Source organism: Gorilla gorilla, chromosome 15 (genome assembly GCF_029281585.2).
Source record: "Gorilla gorilla gorilla isolate KB3781 chromosome 15, NHGRI_mGorGor1-v2.1_pri, whole genome shotgun sequence".
In the NCBI taxonomy this organism is placed as follows: Eukaryota; Metazoa; Chordata; class Mammalia; order Primates; family Hominidae; genus Gorilla; species Gorilla gorilla.
This window is the reverse complement of record NC_073239.2, coordinates 95,807,159-95,824,794: the sequence shown is the minus strand read 5'-3', so window position 1 is coordinate 95,824,794 and position 17,636 is coordinate 95,807,159. Positions and strand designations below refer to the sequence as shown.

At 39.0% G+C, this 17,636-nt stretch overlaps 1 protein-coding gene across 36 annotated transcripts in view; it reads right to left on the bottom strand.

The window, feature by feature from the left end:
• The window catches only part of NRXN3 (neurexin 3), a 1,705,132-nt gene that overhangs the window by 916,650 nt on the left and 770,846 nt on the right, over positions 1-17,636 (bottom strand). For all 36 annotated transcript variants that reach the window (XR_010130801.1, XR_010130802.1, XR_010130803.1 and 33 more), the window contains one exon: positions 375-494. Coding sequence is in view for 33 of the 36 variants with exons in the window: in XM_055361100.2 (XP_055217075.1) it covers positions 375-494 (120 nt within the window). In the remaining 3 variants the exon portion in view is untranslated. The remainder of the gene's footprint in view (positions 1-374; positions 495-17,636) is intronic.

Sequence of the window (17,636 nt, the reverse complement as noted above, 5' to 3'; positions counted from 1 at the left end):
AGTGATTCACTCACTGATGGAAGGAACTGGCATATGGGAGGATGATTGACATGTGATTTTTGAATGAATGAATAATAAAAGGATCTGTAGAACCCTACATCTGTTCTACAGACACATACTCTACGCCTAAGGAGAGAGACCCATAAATATGTAGTTATAGTTAGTAGGTAATTTCCATAACACACATTGATGAAAAGGTATTGTAAAATACAGAGGAAGACCTTCTTAGCCTTGCCTGAGTTTGTCAACAGAAAACATGATTTGTGACTTCTACTATGCAAAATAATAGGTTTTGCAAAACACTGTTTGCTCACTCAGTGACTGAGAGGACTATGAGAGAAAAGACAGACGAATTTCACCGTAGTCATACTCACCCTCAGCCACATCATCATCCACGGTTAACTTAAGGCTTTTTCCTCTCCGCACCACCCGAACGGTGTGCCACTCGTTGTCATTGAGCTTCTGCCCTGCATACAAGGTCTCTGGTCCTTTGCCTAAGGATGGTAGTAAGTGCCAAAGTTAGAATCAATTCTGAAAGTAGTGCTCATGCATCAGGGTTGTCAAAACCACACTGGTGCACATGACCCAGCAGCATTCAGGGAATTATATTCCACCCAAAGTCCATTCGAATTTTACTGATCCAGTGGATTCTCTGTAGGAGTCCCCAAATGCAAAAGTCTCAATTCAAACATAAAGGATAATGGTACAGTAATGAAAAAAATAGTGCCTTCTTTTATCTTAGATATAAGGTTTTCAAATGCCAATGGCAGTAAGCAATCATTTACAGGAAGCTGTAGTTAGCAGTCATTAATCTCTCAAAGTTTTAGAATCCAGACGAATTCCTTTAAGATATACAAAATTTACCATAGTATTTTTTCTTTAGAATAATTTGGCCATTTGGCATGATACACCAGTCTGGCTTTTAGAGAGTATTCACCAATAGGATGAGAAAAGAACTTTGCAACACATATGCCTTAACTTGACATTTCCATTAACACAGGGTCCTACTAGGATTCACGACCATAGAAATCACAATAGTAAGCATTACAATAGTAATACTGTCAAGTTTTAAACCCCATCGTAAATAATGCTCCTGAAGGGAATGTGAGGGCCCCCAGAATTTTCCCATTGTTCATCATCCTCCAAAAGGATCCAAATACCTAAAAACTGAAATGATGTTAAGTTCCAAAACTGAAACTTTTCAGGACTAAAGCATGACTAATATAAAGTGCCACTAAATAGAGGAATGAACCAAGTTGTCTCAAGAGATCCATGCTCCAGATGCTCAAGCTAAGGTTCAAGTGAACCCTATAAAGAATCAGGGGTAACAGGAACTGTACTTAGGGGAAAAAGATGACAAGAGAGACACAGAGGCATTAAAATGATCCAGTTAATAAAGGAAGAAAATGTCACATTCTTTTAGGATGTATATCGTTATTGATCTGAAATGCAAATTTAAAAGACAAAGAAGATTACATAGAAGCAGAAGACAGACCAAGTTTGCTCTTTGTAGGAGGATAGCTGAGCTCATGAAGAAAGATGCTGACTAAATATTTTTGGATTAGGCAATCTATATGTGGAAAGCCCCATTCCTGAAAATGACAAGGAAATAAAATGATACAACATATAAGTGGCTAATATATCCCTATGGATATATGTGAAATAGTTTGGAAAACCATATACTTGGCTCCAACATATACTGAGCACAGGGCCAAGTGCATAGTAGGAGCTTTAATGAGTGCTTGAATAATCAATGTCTATGTAAGTCTGTTTCTATGGTAACCATCAATTAGGGTCAATATATTTTATCTAAGTAATTTTGAAAGCTTTATTATGTAACTGTCACTAGCTACACTCCTCCCTCCTCTCCGAGACTGAAGACATTTTATACAGGGGAATATAAATCTCTAGGTAATTTCAAACTACACCTTTTAATTTTGAGTAATTAGTATTCCTATTTTCTGCTGGTTATAAGAGCTATGGTAGTAGTTCAAGTTTGGAGGAATTCTCCTCTTGAAAAATAAACAGAGTTTCAAAGTGAAAAAGTTTCTTTTAATTACAATGTACACAGCAAATGACTTATATTTAATAATTTTCAGAATGCACCCAAAGCTCAAGGGCAACCCAAATTTACAAGAATCTTGAACATTTAGTAAGGAAACCTAAAGGACCAAATGCACTCAAAATTAGGTAGTGATGCCATGAGAGCAATTAATCTTAGGAATAAAGTAATTCTACAATAAACCATTTTAGATTACATCTCAGCTTATCTTGCTTTGTATGTTTGTCTCAATATTACATAAAATGTATGTATTACAACAGAATTTCCCTATATTTTCAACTGATTAGATACTACTCTTCATTATCTTATTAAGTTCAGGTCTAAGATTGATGTAACAGTTGCCATCACAACAGCCAACAGTGAGGGCATTGAAAGAAAATGGACCGCATCATGTGGATTCTTTATAACAAGAACAGATGTTCTCAGAAAAAACAAATCTGTCTTTGTTTTTTTATGTTTTTATCCTCTTTATTCTACATGCAAATGCTTCAATAAGAAAGAAAAAAGTGAAGACAGACACGGAGAATATTAGCTATGAAGGCAGAACTGCTACAAGTACAGGCTATTTAAAACATCTTTTATAAGGTGGCATCTGTTCTTTAGGCAATTTTTGTACTTCGCTTAATTTTTATGATTGGGGACAAGATAAGCGGAAAATGACTAACACAAACATAGTAGTCTGGGAACATTGCTTCATTGGTATGACAGTACCTATAGAGATATAAAACGAGCTTTCTCTCAGTCCAGTGATGCTAATGTTTGGAGGTCCATCAGCTCGTACGGTATCCTTGAGATATTCACAGTGGTCAGATTCAAACACAAATATTCAACTGTCCATTTGACTGTAAAACTTTGGAATGTGATGGCCAATGAATAAAAATGTAAAAAAAAAAAAAAAAAAAAAACCAGGCCAGGCATGGTGGCTCACGCCTGTAATCCCAGAACTTTGGGAGGCTGAGGCGGGCGGATCACGAGGTCAGGAGATCGAGACCATCCTGGCTAACACAGTGAAACCCCGTCTCTACCAAAAATACAAAAAAATTAGCCAGGCATGGTGGCAGGCGCCTGTAGTCCCAGCTACTCGGGAGACTGAGGCAGGCGAATGGAGTGAACCAGGGAGGCAGAGGTTGTAGTGAGCTGAGATTGCGCCACTGCCCTCCAGCCTGGATGACAGAGCGAGACTCCATCTCAAAAAAACCCCACAAAACTGAAGCTTCTCATGCCCTACTATTTAGTTACATTTGATACCTCCAACAGTAACAATTCTTATTATTCTTAAGGTAGAAAAAAAAGATTCACACCCATCTCATTAAAATATGGAATAGTATTTGATATTCATTTTCAAACAATAAATAAATAAGTCCCAGTGGGATTTTGTAAAACCCTTGGCCTCCAGAAGTGGAGAGTCAATGGCATTTATCCTTAATCAAGTCAAAAGATCAACTCATTCTACAGAGGAAAAGTGATGTTTACACTCAGCGGGAAATCAAGGCAAAGAGAGAGGAGGAGCAAACCTAATAAGTAGCCCAGGCATAAAAGTGAATTGATAAGTAATGCAAGATGCAGACACAAGCTGAAGGTTGAAATATACAAACTGTTCTTGATGATGTAGTCTAGGGATGACTTTTTCTGGCCTATTCAAGCAAAAACCCAGTGAAGTAGCATCAGTGAAGCAATGAATGTAAAGAGTGATTCACGTAAGTAAAGGATGGTTCAGACAAAAAGAAGAAAACACTGAAATTTAAAATGAAACTAGTGAGAACTTAAGAAACGTCTCAAAACCATTAACTTTCCTGCATTTTTAATAACTAGGAAAGTTATGATCTGCAACTGGGTACATATTAGTTGTATGTATTACATGTATTTTTCCCTCTTTTATAGTTTAAGTAATAAATATTGATCACAAAAAAATCCTTTGATTCTCTTGAGGCTGCTTAAACTATCACTGCTGGATCTAAGTAGAGAATGTTAATAAATTACCTAACACTCCTCAGTTGAATTTCCCAGGTAATGACACTTATGCCTGGAATAAAGATGCAAAAGATTTCTGGGATGCAGAACTTTGTAAAAATAGAGTGTTTAATTGTTTACTATTGTAGAACAGAGAGCCTTTAATGAATCCCTTGGGTAATACCACCCAAATGCTCACACAAGCTATCCTCATTGAAAACTCACTTAGCACCATCTCTTTGAGGTAAGGCTTTGCTTCAAAGAAGATGGCCTAATTCTCTGTTGAATGGGGAATACGGAATAAGATATCATGGATGAAATACACTGACTAGGTTGTTTTTCTTGACCTATCCTACAGTAACCCTATGGAACCCTTATTTCTTTAAGAATCCAGAACCAATAATGAAATCAAACAGCAATATTAGGAGATAATGCATTGCTGATTGCTTGGAGGAAGATGACACTCAGATATTATCAGATTTTTCCCTCTTTTGGCAGACAGAAAATCAGAGTGTATGTTAAAAATCTATATTTGAGCATTACTAAAGGCACACACCTTCATAAGGTGAACTTTGGATTTTAATTATTTTTAATTTATTTCAGTTTTCTTAAAAACTAGACTATTCATATTACATGAATTTCTTATTCCCCCCAGGAGCAATATAAGCAGCAAGACTACAAGTTACCCCTGACATACACGTGTTTGTCAATGTATTTCTAAGACCTGGCCAAACCAACTAAACCAGATGGGTTTGCTCATACGCAGGGGGTAGAAATTCCTTCCATATGCCACAAAGCTCTGTTTCCAAAAGTGTATGGGGAACCATTGGAAACTTTTGCTTGGGTGGAGGTTGGGGAGGGAGGGGGTGAGATCTGTATCATAATCACTTTGCTTTACCTGAACATCTTTCTATTTATTCAAAGAGGGAAATGAAACAGTAACTTGATTTCCCTTCAAACTATATTTCACATGAACCAAAATTTCTACAATGCATAAAATATATGAAAATTACCCTCTTTAGAAAGGCATAGTGAAAGATGCATATAATTATACATCTAAATGATATGGTTAATAGGTGCTCAAAATGATGGACTGTGTTAGATTTGAAGAAAACCAAAGATATGTCAAAAAAGAAAACTTACCTTTGCTTCCACCAGCCCCATTGGCTAGGCTAGCTGAGCTGTGACAAGCATTTCACTAAGCCCATAGCATCACACATTGTATTAGGCATCCTCCCCAGACAAAACAGATCAGGCAAGTAAAAGCAGGGATGATAAGGAAAAAGAACAGGACTGAAGGAAGAAGAAGAGGACAGAGAAGTAGGAAAAAGGCGTTTTATGTTCTGTCCACAAAATTTCAGCTTCTGCTTGCTTTCTTTGGGTGTCTAACCCAACAGAGATTGAGGAGGTGTTTTGTTTGTTTTGTTTTGTTTTTACAAACTTAGTTTTAAAGCATTCATATTCACTGAAAAAAAACATTTTAAATCATAATTATTTTTAGAGCCTGTTTGGCGGAACACCTCAAATAGATAATTTCATTCTTACTGGAGTACTTAAGGCTCAGGAATAGCTGCCATACCTCCTACAACAGGTGTGGAAGGTGCAGGGATCTTTCTTGAAGTCTTCTACAGAGAAGTCTCCCAGGGAGGTGTGAGAAAGACAAGTGACCCAGCTATTCAGCCTGAGCACCCTCCAGGAGGCCCTGCTTCTAGTTAAAACCTACTAAAAATGCCACCAATATTTATCAGGATTTAATAAGCAAACATACCATTGAGACTGCCACATATAACAAGTTCAACGATGGACTACTCACCTCTTTCTCCGTGCCTCATCCTCTACTTCAGCCTCCCAGGGTATCAATAGAGTACTGTTACTCACCTCTGCCAAGGTTTTGCAAGACTATCTATTCACATCTTTCACAAATGCTAATTGAGCATCAGAAGGCAACCAGGCATTGTGGTCACATTCTGATGCTCATTCTGATCCTCATTGTGGAGGATAAAAAGATAAACAAGACAGAACGGGTCCTGCCTTACATGGTTTACAGTCTACTTCGGGGTGAGAAAATCTGATAGACAATACACAAATTAAGGAACATGAGATAATTTTAGATAGGGTTGAGTTCTGTCAACCCTATCTAAAATAAGGCAGGGTAATACGATGAAAAGCAGTTGGGGGTAGGGAGTGAGGATTGAGGATTGGCTACTTTGTAGAATGTTCCAGGAAGGCCTCTTTGAGATGACTTCTCTACTCTTGTCCTGAGCACTTGGTTGGGTAGAAAGATACTAAATGAGATGATCAGAGAAGGCTTCCCTGAGAAGGTGCATTTAGGAAGGAGCCAATCACTCAAAGGTGGTGATGTATGCAGAGTCCAGATCACATGAAGTCCTAATGACATGGTACAAACCTGAAAGCTCTTCAACACGTACTGGAAGCTCTTGGAAGGTTTTAAGTAAGGAGATTATATAATCTCAATTAAATTTTGAGAATCACTCTGGTTGCTGTAGGTATATTAGACCAAAAGTGAAATAATGGAAACAAGATCTATTAGGAAGCTATTAAAGAAAAGAGATGAAAATGATTTAGGCTAAAAGTAGGAGACAGTAGAAATGAAAGTTGTAAAATTTGGGATGTATTTTAGAGGTGGAGTCAACAGGACTTGGAGATTGGTTTGGGAGGTGAATTGGTAGTAGGAGAAGTAAAGAGAGAAATCAGTGTTGATTCCTAGGGTTTGCTCTGACAAACTGGGTAGATGAAAACAGCCTCACTGAAAAGGGAAAGATTCTAGAAAAAAGTAAGACATGATTGATCCTACTAGCCAGAGAAGGCTACTTCTGGTATTGTGTCTCTCCTATGAGTCACACTTGATAACCAGCTCCCGGCACCTTCTTGCTGCTGAGACGTATGAATCAAAGTTCACTGCTTGCCTGACTTTTCTTAGAATAGTGTTAATTTATACCTCAGGCCACAACTATCTATTGATGATACAGGATTGTTGGGTGTTGCTATTTGCCCACCCGTCTCCCTCTTTCCCTTCCTTCCTTCCTTTTTTCCTTCCTTCCTTCTTTCCTTCTTTTTTCTTCCTTCCTTCCTTCCCTCCCTCTCTTTCTTCTTTTTGTCTTTCCTGCATGGTTTCTGTTATGTGCTGTAACCCATGCCTTAAGACTAGAAAAAAGAGTGCCCCTAACATTACAAAGCAACCACTGGCAGCCCATTCAATAGCATCTCTAAATTGTGATCACAGTGTAAAATGAACCCGTTCATCTTGGCTGAGAGAACGGAGCATCTCAATTTTGAAATGGAATGAATCTGGAGCAGATATACCTCCAGAAAAACAAATGGCTCCTCAGAAGATGAAAAAGAATATTGTCCCCAATGTATTGCCAAACCTCTACCTCAAGCCATAAATTTACAGCAGTGCTCAGCAGTGGTAAGCTGGGGACAGGCTCAAGCTTTCTTGTGATAATCTCTCTCCATGAAACCACTTTTCAAGAGATACGGGCAATTTTCTCAGGGATAGGCAGGAAGATCCTTTTGTGGATACTGATTCTACTCTTGTTTTTAAAAAAACTTTATAACATATACTGAAACTTTCTCCACTTTTCTAATGGCATGATTAATACAAATTAGATTTCTTACAATGATTTTTAGGTATTATAGTGCTTTTGAGTCTGATCGTGTGATCTTACTGTTTATCACTAAAGTCACAGATTTTGAAGCTGAAGGTGATCGAGCTAAAGAGATTCTAACAAGGATATGCCATAAGACCTGCTGCCTACCATCCGCTAATACATTTCTGATTTAAGTCTGTATTCTTGTGAATTGACCTTTTTGCCCTAGCATGCAGAAAAAAATATATATCCAATTATGAATTTAAAGGTCTAGTACATTCATATTAATTAATATTTTGCTTTAAATAGGAATCAAGGAATGCAAAATACAGCTTACATTTGTCTCCCTCTATTACTTTTATAACCTTTCTATCTGCAGCCATCCCTCCTCAGCCTTCCCTGACCCTCCCAGCTGAGAGTTTACTGCTTCAGTAATTCAATAAAAATTTTATTTTGCAAATGACCACTCTATTCCTTGTATTGTAGTTTTTTAAAAAAAAAATTCACTTCTATGCCCTTTGAGGTAGAATATTCTACCTTTGTAATTCCCAACAACTAAGCATGGCACATTGCACCAAGAGGGTGCTCAATGTATTGGAAAAAAACTAGTGAGCGAATAAATAAAGCTGAATAAATTAAATAAACAAATGAGTGGATGGGTTGAGGGAGAGAGAAGAAATGGAGGGGGAGCTGAAGAGAGCTGCAAACTGTATTTTAGCAATAGGACAGATTGAACTGATTCAGGAAAGTAGTCCATATAGTAGTAAATACATATAATTGAATTAATAAGTGAATACATAGAAATGGATGAATAAATTAAAGGAGAGTAAATTTATGGAGGGTAGAGGGGGAGAAGGAAGAGGAGCAGAAGGATCTTGGCAGTAGAGTGAATTTGACAAATTTGGAGCTGAAAGATATCAGGCAGCAGATAGATATAAACGAAGTCACTACTTTTCCTTTTAACATATATTCTTCCTGGCCAGAAGAAAATGCAGCTTTTTGGGGAAGTGATAGGGGAATGAAAGTAACATATATAAAGAAGTACCAGTTGCTTTGCATACGTGGTCTCATTTAGTTTTGTAGCATGCAGCTGATCTACTATACCCCAGCTTTACGAATCAAGAGGCAGAGCAAAGCTCTGTGACCTGTCAAGGTCATACAGCTGTGGGACTCAAACCCTAGTCAGCCTGTCTGAAAAATCCTTCCTCTCTGGTTTGTTCTCACAGTTTCTCCATGTTTACATCCCTGAGTTGTCCTGTCTCAGGACTGAAAGAGGACTAGGGTGAGGCTGGGTAAAGGGAATGGAGGATATGGGAGACTATTGCTAATTATGAAACAGAAAATCTAATTCTAGGAGGATAATGAAGAGCCTTTATTAAGAGGATAATGAAGAACCTGGCCTTTTTTTAAAGTATTTGTAAGACCAGGGTACAGGCCTAGCATACAGAACCTATTAATAAAGCAAAAAAAAAAAAGTTAAATGTGTATATTGTAAATGAAAGTGAGTATGAAAAATATCATATTTGTATGCACTTGCAGCAGACCCTTCATCATGTGCCACCTGGCATCATATTCCCTCAGCCAACGTCAGATTTCATCCACTGCAGCAGGTGACAGTTATTGTGAGCTCAGACAGTTTGATGGTCCCCCACTTCAAGCATGGCCAGCCCTTGGGCCTTCTCTAAAGCTAGGGTGCCTGCCCTGCCTGCAAGAAAGAGCAACCAAGAAATGGGAGTGAGGGCAAGAATACCCTAGGGGTAAATATCAAAGAATGGGGAGGGGGAGGGAGCCAATGAATAAATACTCCAACCTCCTATGTTTTAAGCAGAAAATCCTGGGAGGCATTCATGGCAACACCTTCATCTCTCCCACCTATGCAGTGCTTAGAGCAGGAATCTTGACAGTGGACACTCACACTGGTGTTTCTTTCTGCACTGCTTACTCTCCCTGCTCCTTCACTTCTGCTTTTGGGGACCACTCCCAGAAAAACTATCTCACCCAAGTCTTTGTCTCAGGCTTTGCTCTCAAGGGAACTCAAACTAAGATAAAACCTACATAGCACTCAATCATGTCCCATGCAGTAACTCAAATGTTACAGCAACCGCATGAGGTAGGTAACGTCAATTACCTAGGATGAGATTAAGAGGTTAAGTGACCTGCCCAAGCTCACAAGCTATTGAATTGTGAAATTAAATAAAGAATCCAGTCTTTCTGATTCCACAGATAGATTGCTTCCCATTAACCTAGATAGCTGCCTGTCCTGACTCCACAGATAGATCACTTCCCATTAACCTAAATACCCACCTAGAGTCCATGAAGCCCACAGAGTACAGAAGGCAGTAGTCTGCTGTCAGCACTCAGGGCAGGCTGAGGGACCATGGTTGTAAATTACCAAAAACTGACCAGACTCCTGGGGTTGTGAGGAAGTAGCACAGGTCTCTAAGCACAATCACATAGCTCTTCACTCTGAACCATGGAGGACTTTTGGGGACTCTAATTTGTTAATTTGTCTAATTCACTCTACTGCCAAGAATGAGGTTACGATCATTCTTAAATAGCGTAAGTCTATTCAAGTAAGAAGCTAAGTGATATGCTCTTGATACCCAAAGACCCTTCAGGTTCTATCTGCCATATTCTGGATGAATATCCCATCTGGATGGGGGACTTTATGTATAGATATAAAGATACAGTCATTGGATTTTAGAAGTATCCCAAGACAAAGAGTTCTGGGAATACGGCATTTTCAGATCAACCTCCATGGTGTTTGCAACATCTCCTTCCTACAATAGAAAGTACTAAATATAAGGTAAAATTGGGAAAAGAGGGATATTTGCAGCCTCTTTGGCATGGTAATTACAAGGCCTATCAGCTTATGAGCTTGATGGCATTAGCTGATCACCCACTTTGGACAGAGGTAGCTGCCACACAGAATGGTCTTACTCCTGGATAATCTGTCTTATCCTCTTAGCATCTGGTGTATGCAACTGCAAGACCCAGGAGGCCAGATTAGCAGAACTATCACTCTATTCTGGTTCTTGTTAACTAAGATGATGAGATTTATCCTTCCTAAAATAATATGTATGTAGGTTTGAAAAGTTGAGAAATTATAGCTCTTCGTCTCCCTGGAAATATCATATCCTTATAGTCCCCACAAAAATAAAACTTGCAAGACATGCACATAGAGAAAATAATTAAAACTAGAACAACAACAAAAATAAATCAAGTGTATTTCAATTCAAATGTATTTGTTTCCCCTTAAGTAAGACTTAAATGCAGCTGGCTCTTAATACAGCAAGCCTGGCCATGTATGACGCATGCAAAACCAACTATGTTGGCAAACAGGACTAATTTCCATGCACTGTCTTCATACTTTTGTGCAACAGTTTGGGCACAGTATGGATGTAAACTTCAAACTGCTGACTGCCTCCTCCATGCACCCTGAATTCCTCATTAACATGGGGCATCAAGCAGAAGAAAACTGTTCTTACCTAAGAGAGTGAAATTACCACCCCACTTTCAGACTGTATAAAGAAGGAGGGGTTTAATTTAAAAGTTGATGACCTACTAGACAGGTGTTGTGAAAGTTTCTGGGGTGAGAAGATGAAAAAGATACACTCACTGTTCTAAAGGAGCTTAGAGTCTACTGGGGCAGTTGAACAAATAAACACCAATCATGTGGAAGAACAGGTACAGAGGTGTCCACTAGATACCCTGCTGGTGGGCACTCAGGCCAACTGGAAGTCATCAACTGTCTGTTCTTCTTCACATTCTTCATGGAGGAGTATACAGATTCCATAAGGCATAGACCAAGACCTGTATTTCTGTATCTTTCTCAACTCTTAATAGCACTTTCCTTGGAAGGTACATTGGATTCTCAAATAAAGAATTAATGTCTTCACATACTTGCACAAGACCCCGTTAATAATAGACCACCAGACAATAGTCATAAGACACTATTCTAAGTGCTTTACCTATGTTAACTTACTTAATACTCACGTCAATCCCATAAAGTTGCTGTGGTTGATTACATTATTTTTGACAATATTTGCTGTCTTTTCCTATCAGCCTCTTCCGAATAGGTCCACCCTTTCTGGAGGGTTACATTTCCTGCCTCTTATGTCAGGCATTTTGCATTATGTGCTTCACAGCCAAGAAAATGTGAGCAGAAATAGTGTGAACCACTTAGAAGGTCTGAGGGCCACCACATGGCTCTGCTAGCTCTCTTCCCTTGGCCACAAATCCAGGATGCGACAAATCAGAGCTGCCTCTTCATGCAGGGTCCAGAAATGAAGAGGTATGAAGAAGCACTGCAGCAGAACTAGGATGAATATTAATGCCGGTGGGAAATAAAGCTCTGCTCATTTAAGTCACTAGGATTCCAGGGAGGCATCTGTTACTGCAGCATAACTGAGCAGAGCTGACTAACACATGGGTCCCATTAACAACCACATTTTACCCTTGAGAAAACTGACACAGAAAGAAGTTCAGTCAATTGCCCAATGTTGCATAACCTAATTGCTGGAACTAAACCTGGGTAGCCTCGTTCCATTTTGTCCTTAACTACTACACTATACAGCCTCCATTAGCCAAGAGATGCATCAGGGATGGTTCAGAGATGCAATGGCTAATCCTCATAGTGAAATATTTTTCACAGGCCCTACAGGATAAAGAGTAAAAAACTATTAAATAAAAACATACAATGGATATGCCTTTAATTTCTGAGTGCACAGAAAATGAATAAAAGCAGAGAAAAAAAATAAGGCCAGATAAAATGAGATAAGAAAGAAACATATAAAGAAAATGATGGGAGAACACAGATTAAAAGAAATTTAAATATTCGTCAAACTGCTCAGAGACAAATACCTCTCTGGAAAAAATAAAACCCTTAATATTTTTATCTTTAAAATGCTGCCAGAACACAAAACCTATGAAAGTGTTTAGAAGCATGTAGTTTGGAAGCGATCTGGTTCTTTTTGTATTTAATAAAATAAATACTTCTGTTTGTGATACCTATAGGATGGGAAGTAACACACTTCACCGGGGGGGATGTCATCTATATGCATAAAACAGTCCTGTCATTTTAACTTTCAGATTGTTCAGAGCTAATAAGGCATCATTTACGCCAGTGGTTCTCACATTTAAAACTTCATAAGAAACATAAATAATGTTAATAGTTTGAATCTCAGGGCTCTAGTCTCAGTATTTCTGATTCAGAAGATCTGGGATGGATACTATGAAGTGGCATTTTAATAAGATTCCTGATATTCTGGATGCAGGTGGTATTACTTTCCTAGGGATGCTGTAGTAAATTATCACAAACTTAGTAGCTTACAACGAAAATATGTTATCTTTCAGTTCTGGTGAGAAGTCTAAAATCAAGTTGTGAGCAGGTCATAAAGGCTCCAGGGGAGAATCATTTTTGTCCCTTCCTAGTTTCTGGGGCTTTCCTGCAATCATTGATATTCCTTGGCTTACAGAAGCATCACTTCACTCTCTGTTTGTCTTCACATGGGCTTCTTCTCTGTGTACCCTCTTCTGATAAGGACACCATCATAGGAATCAGGGAGCACCATAATCCAGTGTGACCTCATCTTAACTAATTGCATGTGCAAAGACACTATTTACAAATCAGGTCACAATGCTGAGGTTCTGGGTAGACATCGAATTTTTAGGAAACAATACTTAGCCCACCACACAGGTGATTCTCAGACCACCTTTCTGAGAACAATAAAGAATAACCCTTCATTTTACTAAAGTGAATCCTGAGTCCCTGCACCTAGGGGAAGGAATTTCCCATGACCACATAAGTACAACCCAGATCTGACTCCCAGTCCAGTGCTCTCTGCACTGTAAACTGGTGCCTGTGGTTCTACTGGTGGCTTGCATTTTTGTAGCCAGAAGTGAAAAGATCATTCTCAGATAATTTTGGTCTGCATACCAGAAGAAAATAAGTGAAGAACTGCATCAGACTCCACTCCATTAGCAAATTCCATTTCCCAAAGTTGATGCTTCTGAAATTCCAGAGATTGGGCCAATCTTTATTCTTCTACAGTTAGCTCCGCTTCCCTCCTAACCAAACCTGTAACTCACAAGGAAACTCTGGAATGTCTCTCTCACCACCTGCCATCCTCTCACCCTTCGACACCCCAGTCAGCATCCCTCATGGTTTATCTCATGCTGTTGCAAACTAATTCTTCAGTTATCCATATCCCCAGCCAGATTGGAGGCACCTTGAAAACCAGGTCTAAAATGCCCATGTCTGCATCTACACACTCAGATGCTTGTTGAGTAAATAAACGAAATCCCTTCCTTATAAGCTTAATCCAAAGTTTTGCTTCTGTTATTAGAGTAAGGACCCTGCCACCTTGTCCAAGACTAAACTCTCCTCTGACTCCATTTCCCATCCTTTTTCTAGATTCCTTGAGATATATATATATATATTTTTTTTTTTTAACAGTGATCTTGCTTCTTTTCTCAACCTTCAGACTTTTCCTGTTAGCTTTCTTTAGGCACCTTAAATTTCACTCCACTCACAGAAGCCCTCCTCATAACCCTGCCTCTTTCCCTTGCTTTCTCCATTCACCTTGACATTTTAGAGTGTCCCACCAGGGTGCTTCTCCCCCCAGACTTCACAGAGCCCCCCTTGACTGCTGCTGAGCCCAGGTTCCTCCGCCCTCCAAGCCCTCCCCACCAACCTTTTGGCAGCTAGTTATTTTCTCTGCTGTTCTATCTGGTTACTAATAATCTGCAAATCGCCAAGCATAAGGAACATTTTCTAGTCTTCTTCATCATCATTAGGCTTCAGCAGCCACTCCCATCTTCAGTGACTTGGCTGTCCATGGTTTTCCCACATGTATGAACTTTCATGAGCAACCTCCCCTCCCTGCCTCTTCCCCTGTCTATTACTTAACTCTGGGATTCCCCAAAGTTCCAGCCTCTCATTTCCTTCTCTACACATGTGTTGCTCCCTGAACCATCATATAACTCCAATTTAATTTTTGATTCACCTTTATTTCTTTCCTCAGCTCTGTTTTTCTATTTCAAATTTCCTCTAGGGTATTTCTCAGACATCTCCTATTTTCCCAACCCTCCCTCTCTTCCAACATCTCTCTTAAGGTCATCTTCTCAGAATATTTATTTTTTTGTTTCTTTTCCTTTTTTAACTGAAAAATAATTGTACATATTTACAGGGTACATAGTGATGTTTTGATACGTATAATATATATTGATCAGATCAGGGTGATTAGCATATCCATCATCTCAAATATTTATCATTAGTTGTTTGGGGAACATTTAATATGTAGTATGTTCCTTCTAGCTGTTTGAAACTGTATATTATTGTATCCTGCAGCTCTCTGGAACACTAGCACTTATTTTTTCTATCTAGCTATAATTTTGTGTCTTTTATCAAATCTCTCTGTGTCACCCATTTTCCCCCTCCCGTTTTCAGCCTCTAGTATCCTCTGTTCTACGTTTTATTTCTATGAGATCAATTTTTCTGTTCCTTTCTATACGTTTCTGGTACTACTCCCCCATTATGATATATTTGGCAAATTTTTAGGTCCCAACCCTACTTGAATAAATCATTTCAAATACTTCAATGAACTTTTTTATTTCTGTTTTTCCAAATCTTTCATGTCTGACATATGGGCTCCAGATATTCTTCAGCTCTGAAACACTCATTGTGGCTCCCAAAGCTGAAAGTAGAGGCTCAGTGTTAAGACAGGAAGAGTTAAGAGTCAGAGACAGGGCTTCTGAAGGTTATAGGTGAGACTAGGGTGAATCAAGAACAGGACTTTAGAAGGTTGGTAAGAAGCAGTTTGGTAGAGAGAAAGAAAGGGAAGTACTTGGCAGGTTTGAAGGATGTATGATGAATCCATACTTGAAGGGAAGAACTCTGTGGTCTATATTCTGTTAGGGTAACTCTTCTTATGTTGGCTCCAGAGCCCACACTCTGAGCTACTGTGCCACATTGGCTCCCCATCACACTTTCCATTAAGACGACCTATCATCTCCAATCCAACATTGGTCTACTGTGGCTAGCACACAATCTCACAGTTCTCTCTACTCTCTGGCCTAGAAGCAAGTTTTTTCAGATTTTCCAAGATTCTAAATGATGCCTTCTCTCTATACCCCTTTTGCTGATGGTGGTTCTTTTTAAATATGAGCACTGAAATAGGGTCCTTGCCACTTGAGGGCTAACTCGACAATCCCAAATATGGGACAGGGGTGCTAGAGAATGGCTATGGGAGACCAGCGGGGATAATGACGCATAAAGTCATTGTTATACTTTGTACTGGAGCTTAATATTTAATCCCCAGAATACTGGGAAGTAAGCATTTTTATCCCATTTTACAGATGACAGCAGTAAGAAACGGGGATGTTAAGTTATCTCAGCCAAGGGTAAATAGCTAATAAGTAGATGCAAAGCCAAGCTTATCTGGGTTTATATAAAACTGCCTTCTGGATGGATGATGAATGTGTGAGTGATGGGTAGAACTTCAGATCAGACCTCCATAACCAATGGTGCTTCTGAGGGAGCAGATGTGAAGGTTTGCGGAAAACAAATGGGTAGAGGAACTAGAAATGCTTCTTGGAACTGATACTTAGACTGGGTGAGAATGGGGGTGGCTGGGTGAGGCAGCAGGGGAATTTTGAGAAGCACCATGGGTAAGGAAAGGCGAATCCCTGCCAGCCCTAGATCATGCCACTGGAGGAGGGGACATTTGTATATGGAGGTAGTTGATTATACAGTGAGCTTATATTGACTGGGATCAGCTTGTAATGTCTGTGAGAACTTAATATCCCCCAGTTAGATGCAGGGTGGGTCATCCTGGTCTCAGTAACCTGACTTTCTACTTCTCATTGATTTTAAGGTGATGCTGGCTATGAACTCCACGAGGCCAGTGATTGTGCCTATTTTTTTCAGAATCTAGTCCAAGGCCTAGACATGGTAGTTACTTGACATGCATTTATATGAATGTATTTAAATGCAGCTTATGGACATTGAAATTCAAAGTGTGAATTGACTGCCATCCCCTAACACAGAAACAGGGAGAAAATGTGGTTATGTGCTTATTACAACTAATTATCCTGCTTGAGGCTACATATGCTCCTACTGAATCATAATCCTAGCTACCATTTATGCAGGGTTGTGAACTGATCCAGCTCTCTTGGGACCAGTGGAAGACAAGTTCTAATTCACAGCTTGATACACATTAGGTGCCCAACAGATCAGCACTACTTGCTGCTATTAATAATTTACAGAAACATATTTAAGTGATTTATAAAAAAATCTAGTAATGGGAGTACACGGTAGTTGGGGGAAAACGTTCAAGGGAAGAAATAAGGGAAAAATATCCTATCTAAACTGAATTTGTAAATGACAATTATAAAAATCATTCTATTCAAGGAACAAATATCTGCCAACTTGTTGTACAATAACATTTATTTGTTATTACTCATTAACTCAACAACTCATCAAATAGTTACTGCTTATTTATAACACACTGGACATTGACTAGTGGCTGGAGATAAAGGAGAAATATATTTTGATCCCTGGATCAAAGTTACTTACAGTCTAATAGAGTAGAGAGTGATATAAAAATGTAATACAATGTTTTAAGTGCTTTAATACTACTATGAGTTCTTTGCATTATACCTAAGGAACACAGGGAAAGAGAGAAGCTATTGGGAGTGTGTGTGTGCATATATACATGCACATTTGGGTCTGAGTTTGGGGTTAAGAAGATAGTGGTGTTCAAGTAATACTTGTTAGAGAAAGCAAAGCTTATGCTTTTTAATGAATGCGCAGAACTAGTGCTCCAGGTAGACAAGAGATTTTAAAAACTGCCACGTATAGAGATTAAGAGAGCATGCAAGTTCAGCGAATGTCGAGTACTTCCACGTGGTAGGGTAGTGGAGGTCATTTTTATGAGAGGTAGGAAATGAGTCTAAAGATGTAGCCAGGAGGAGATTTTAAGAACCTGCTTACAAGAACCTGCTGTACTGAA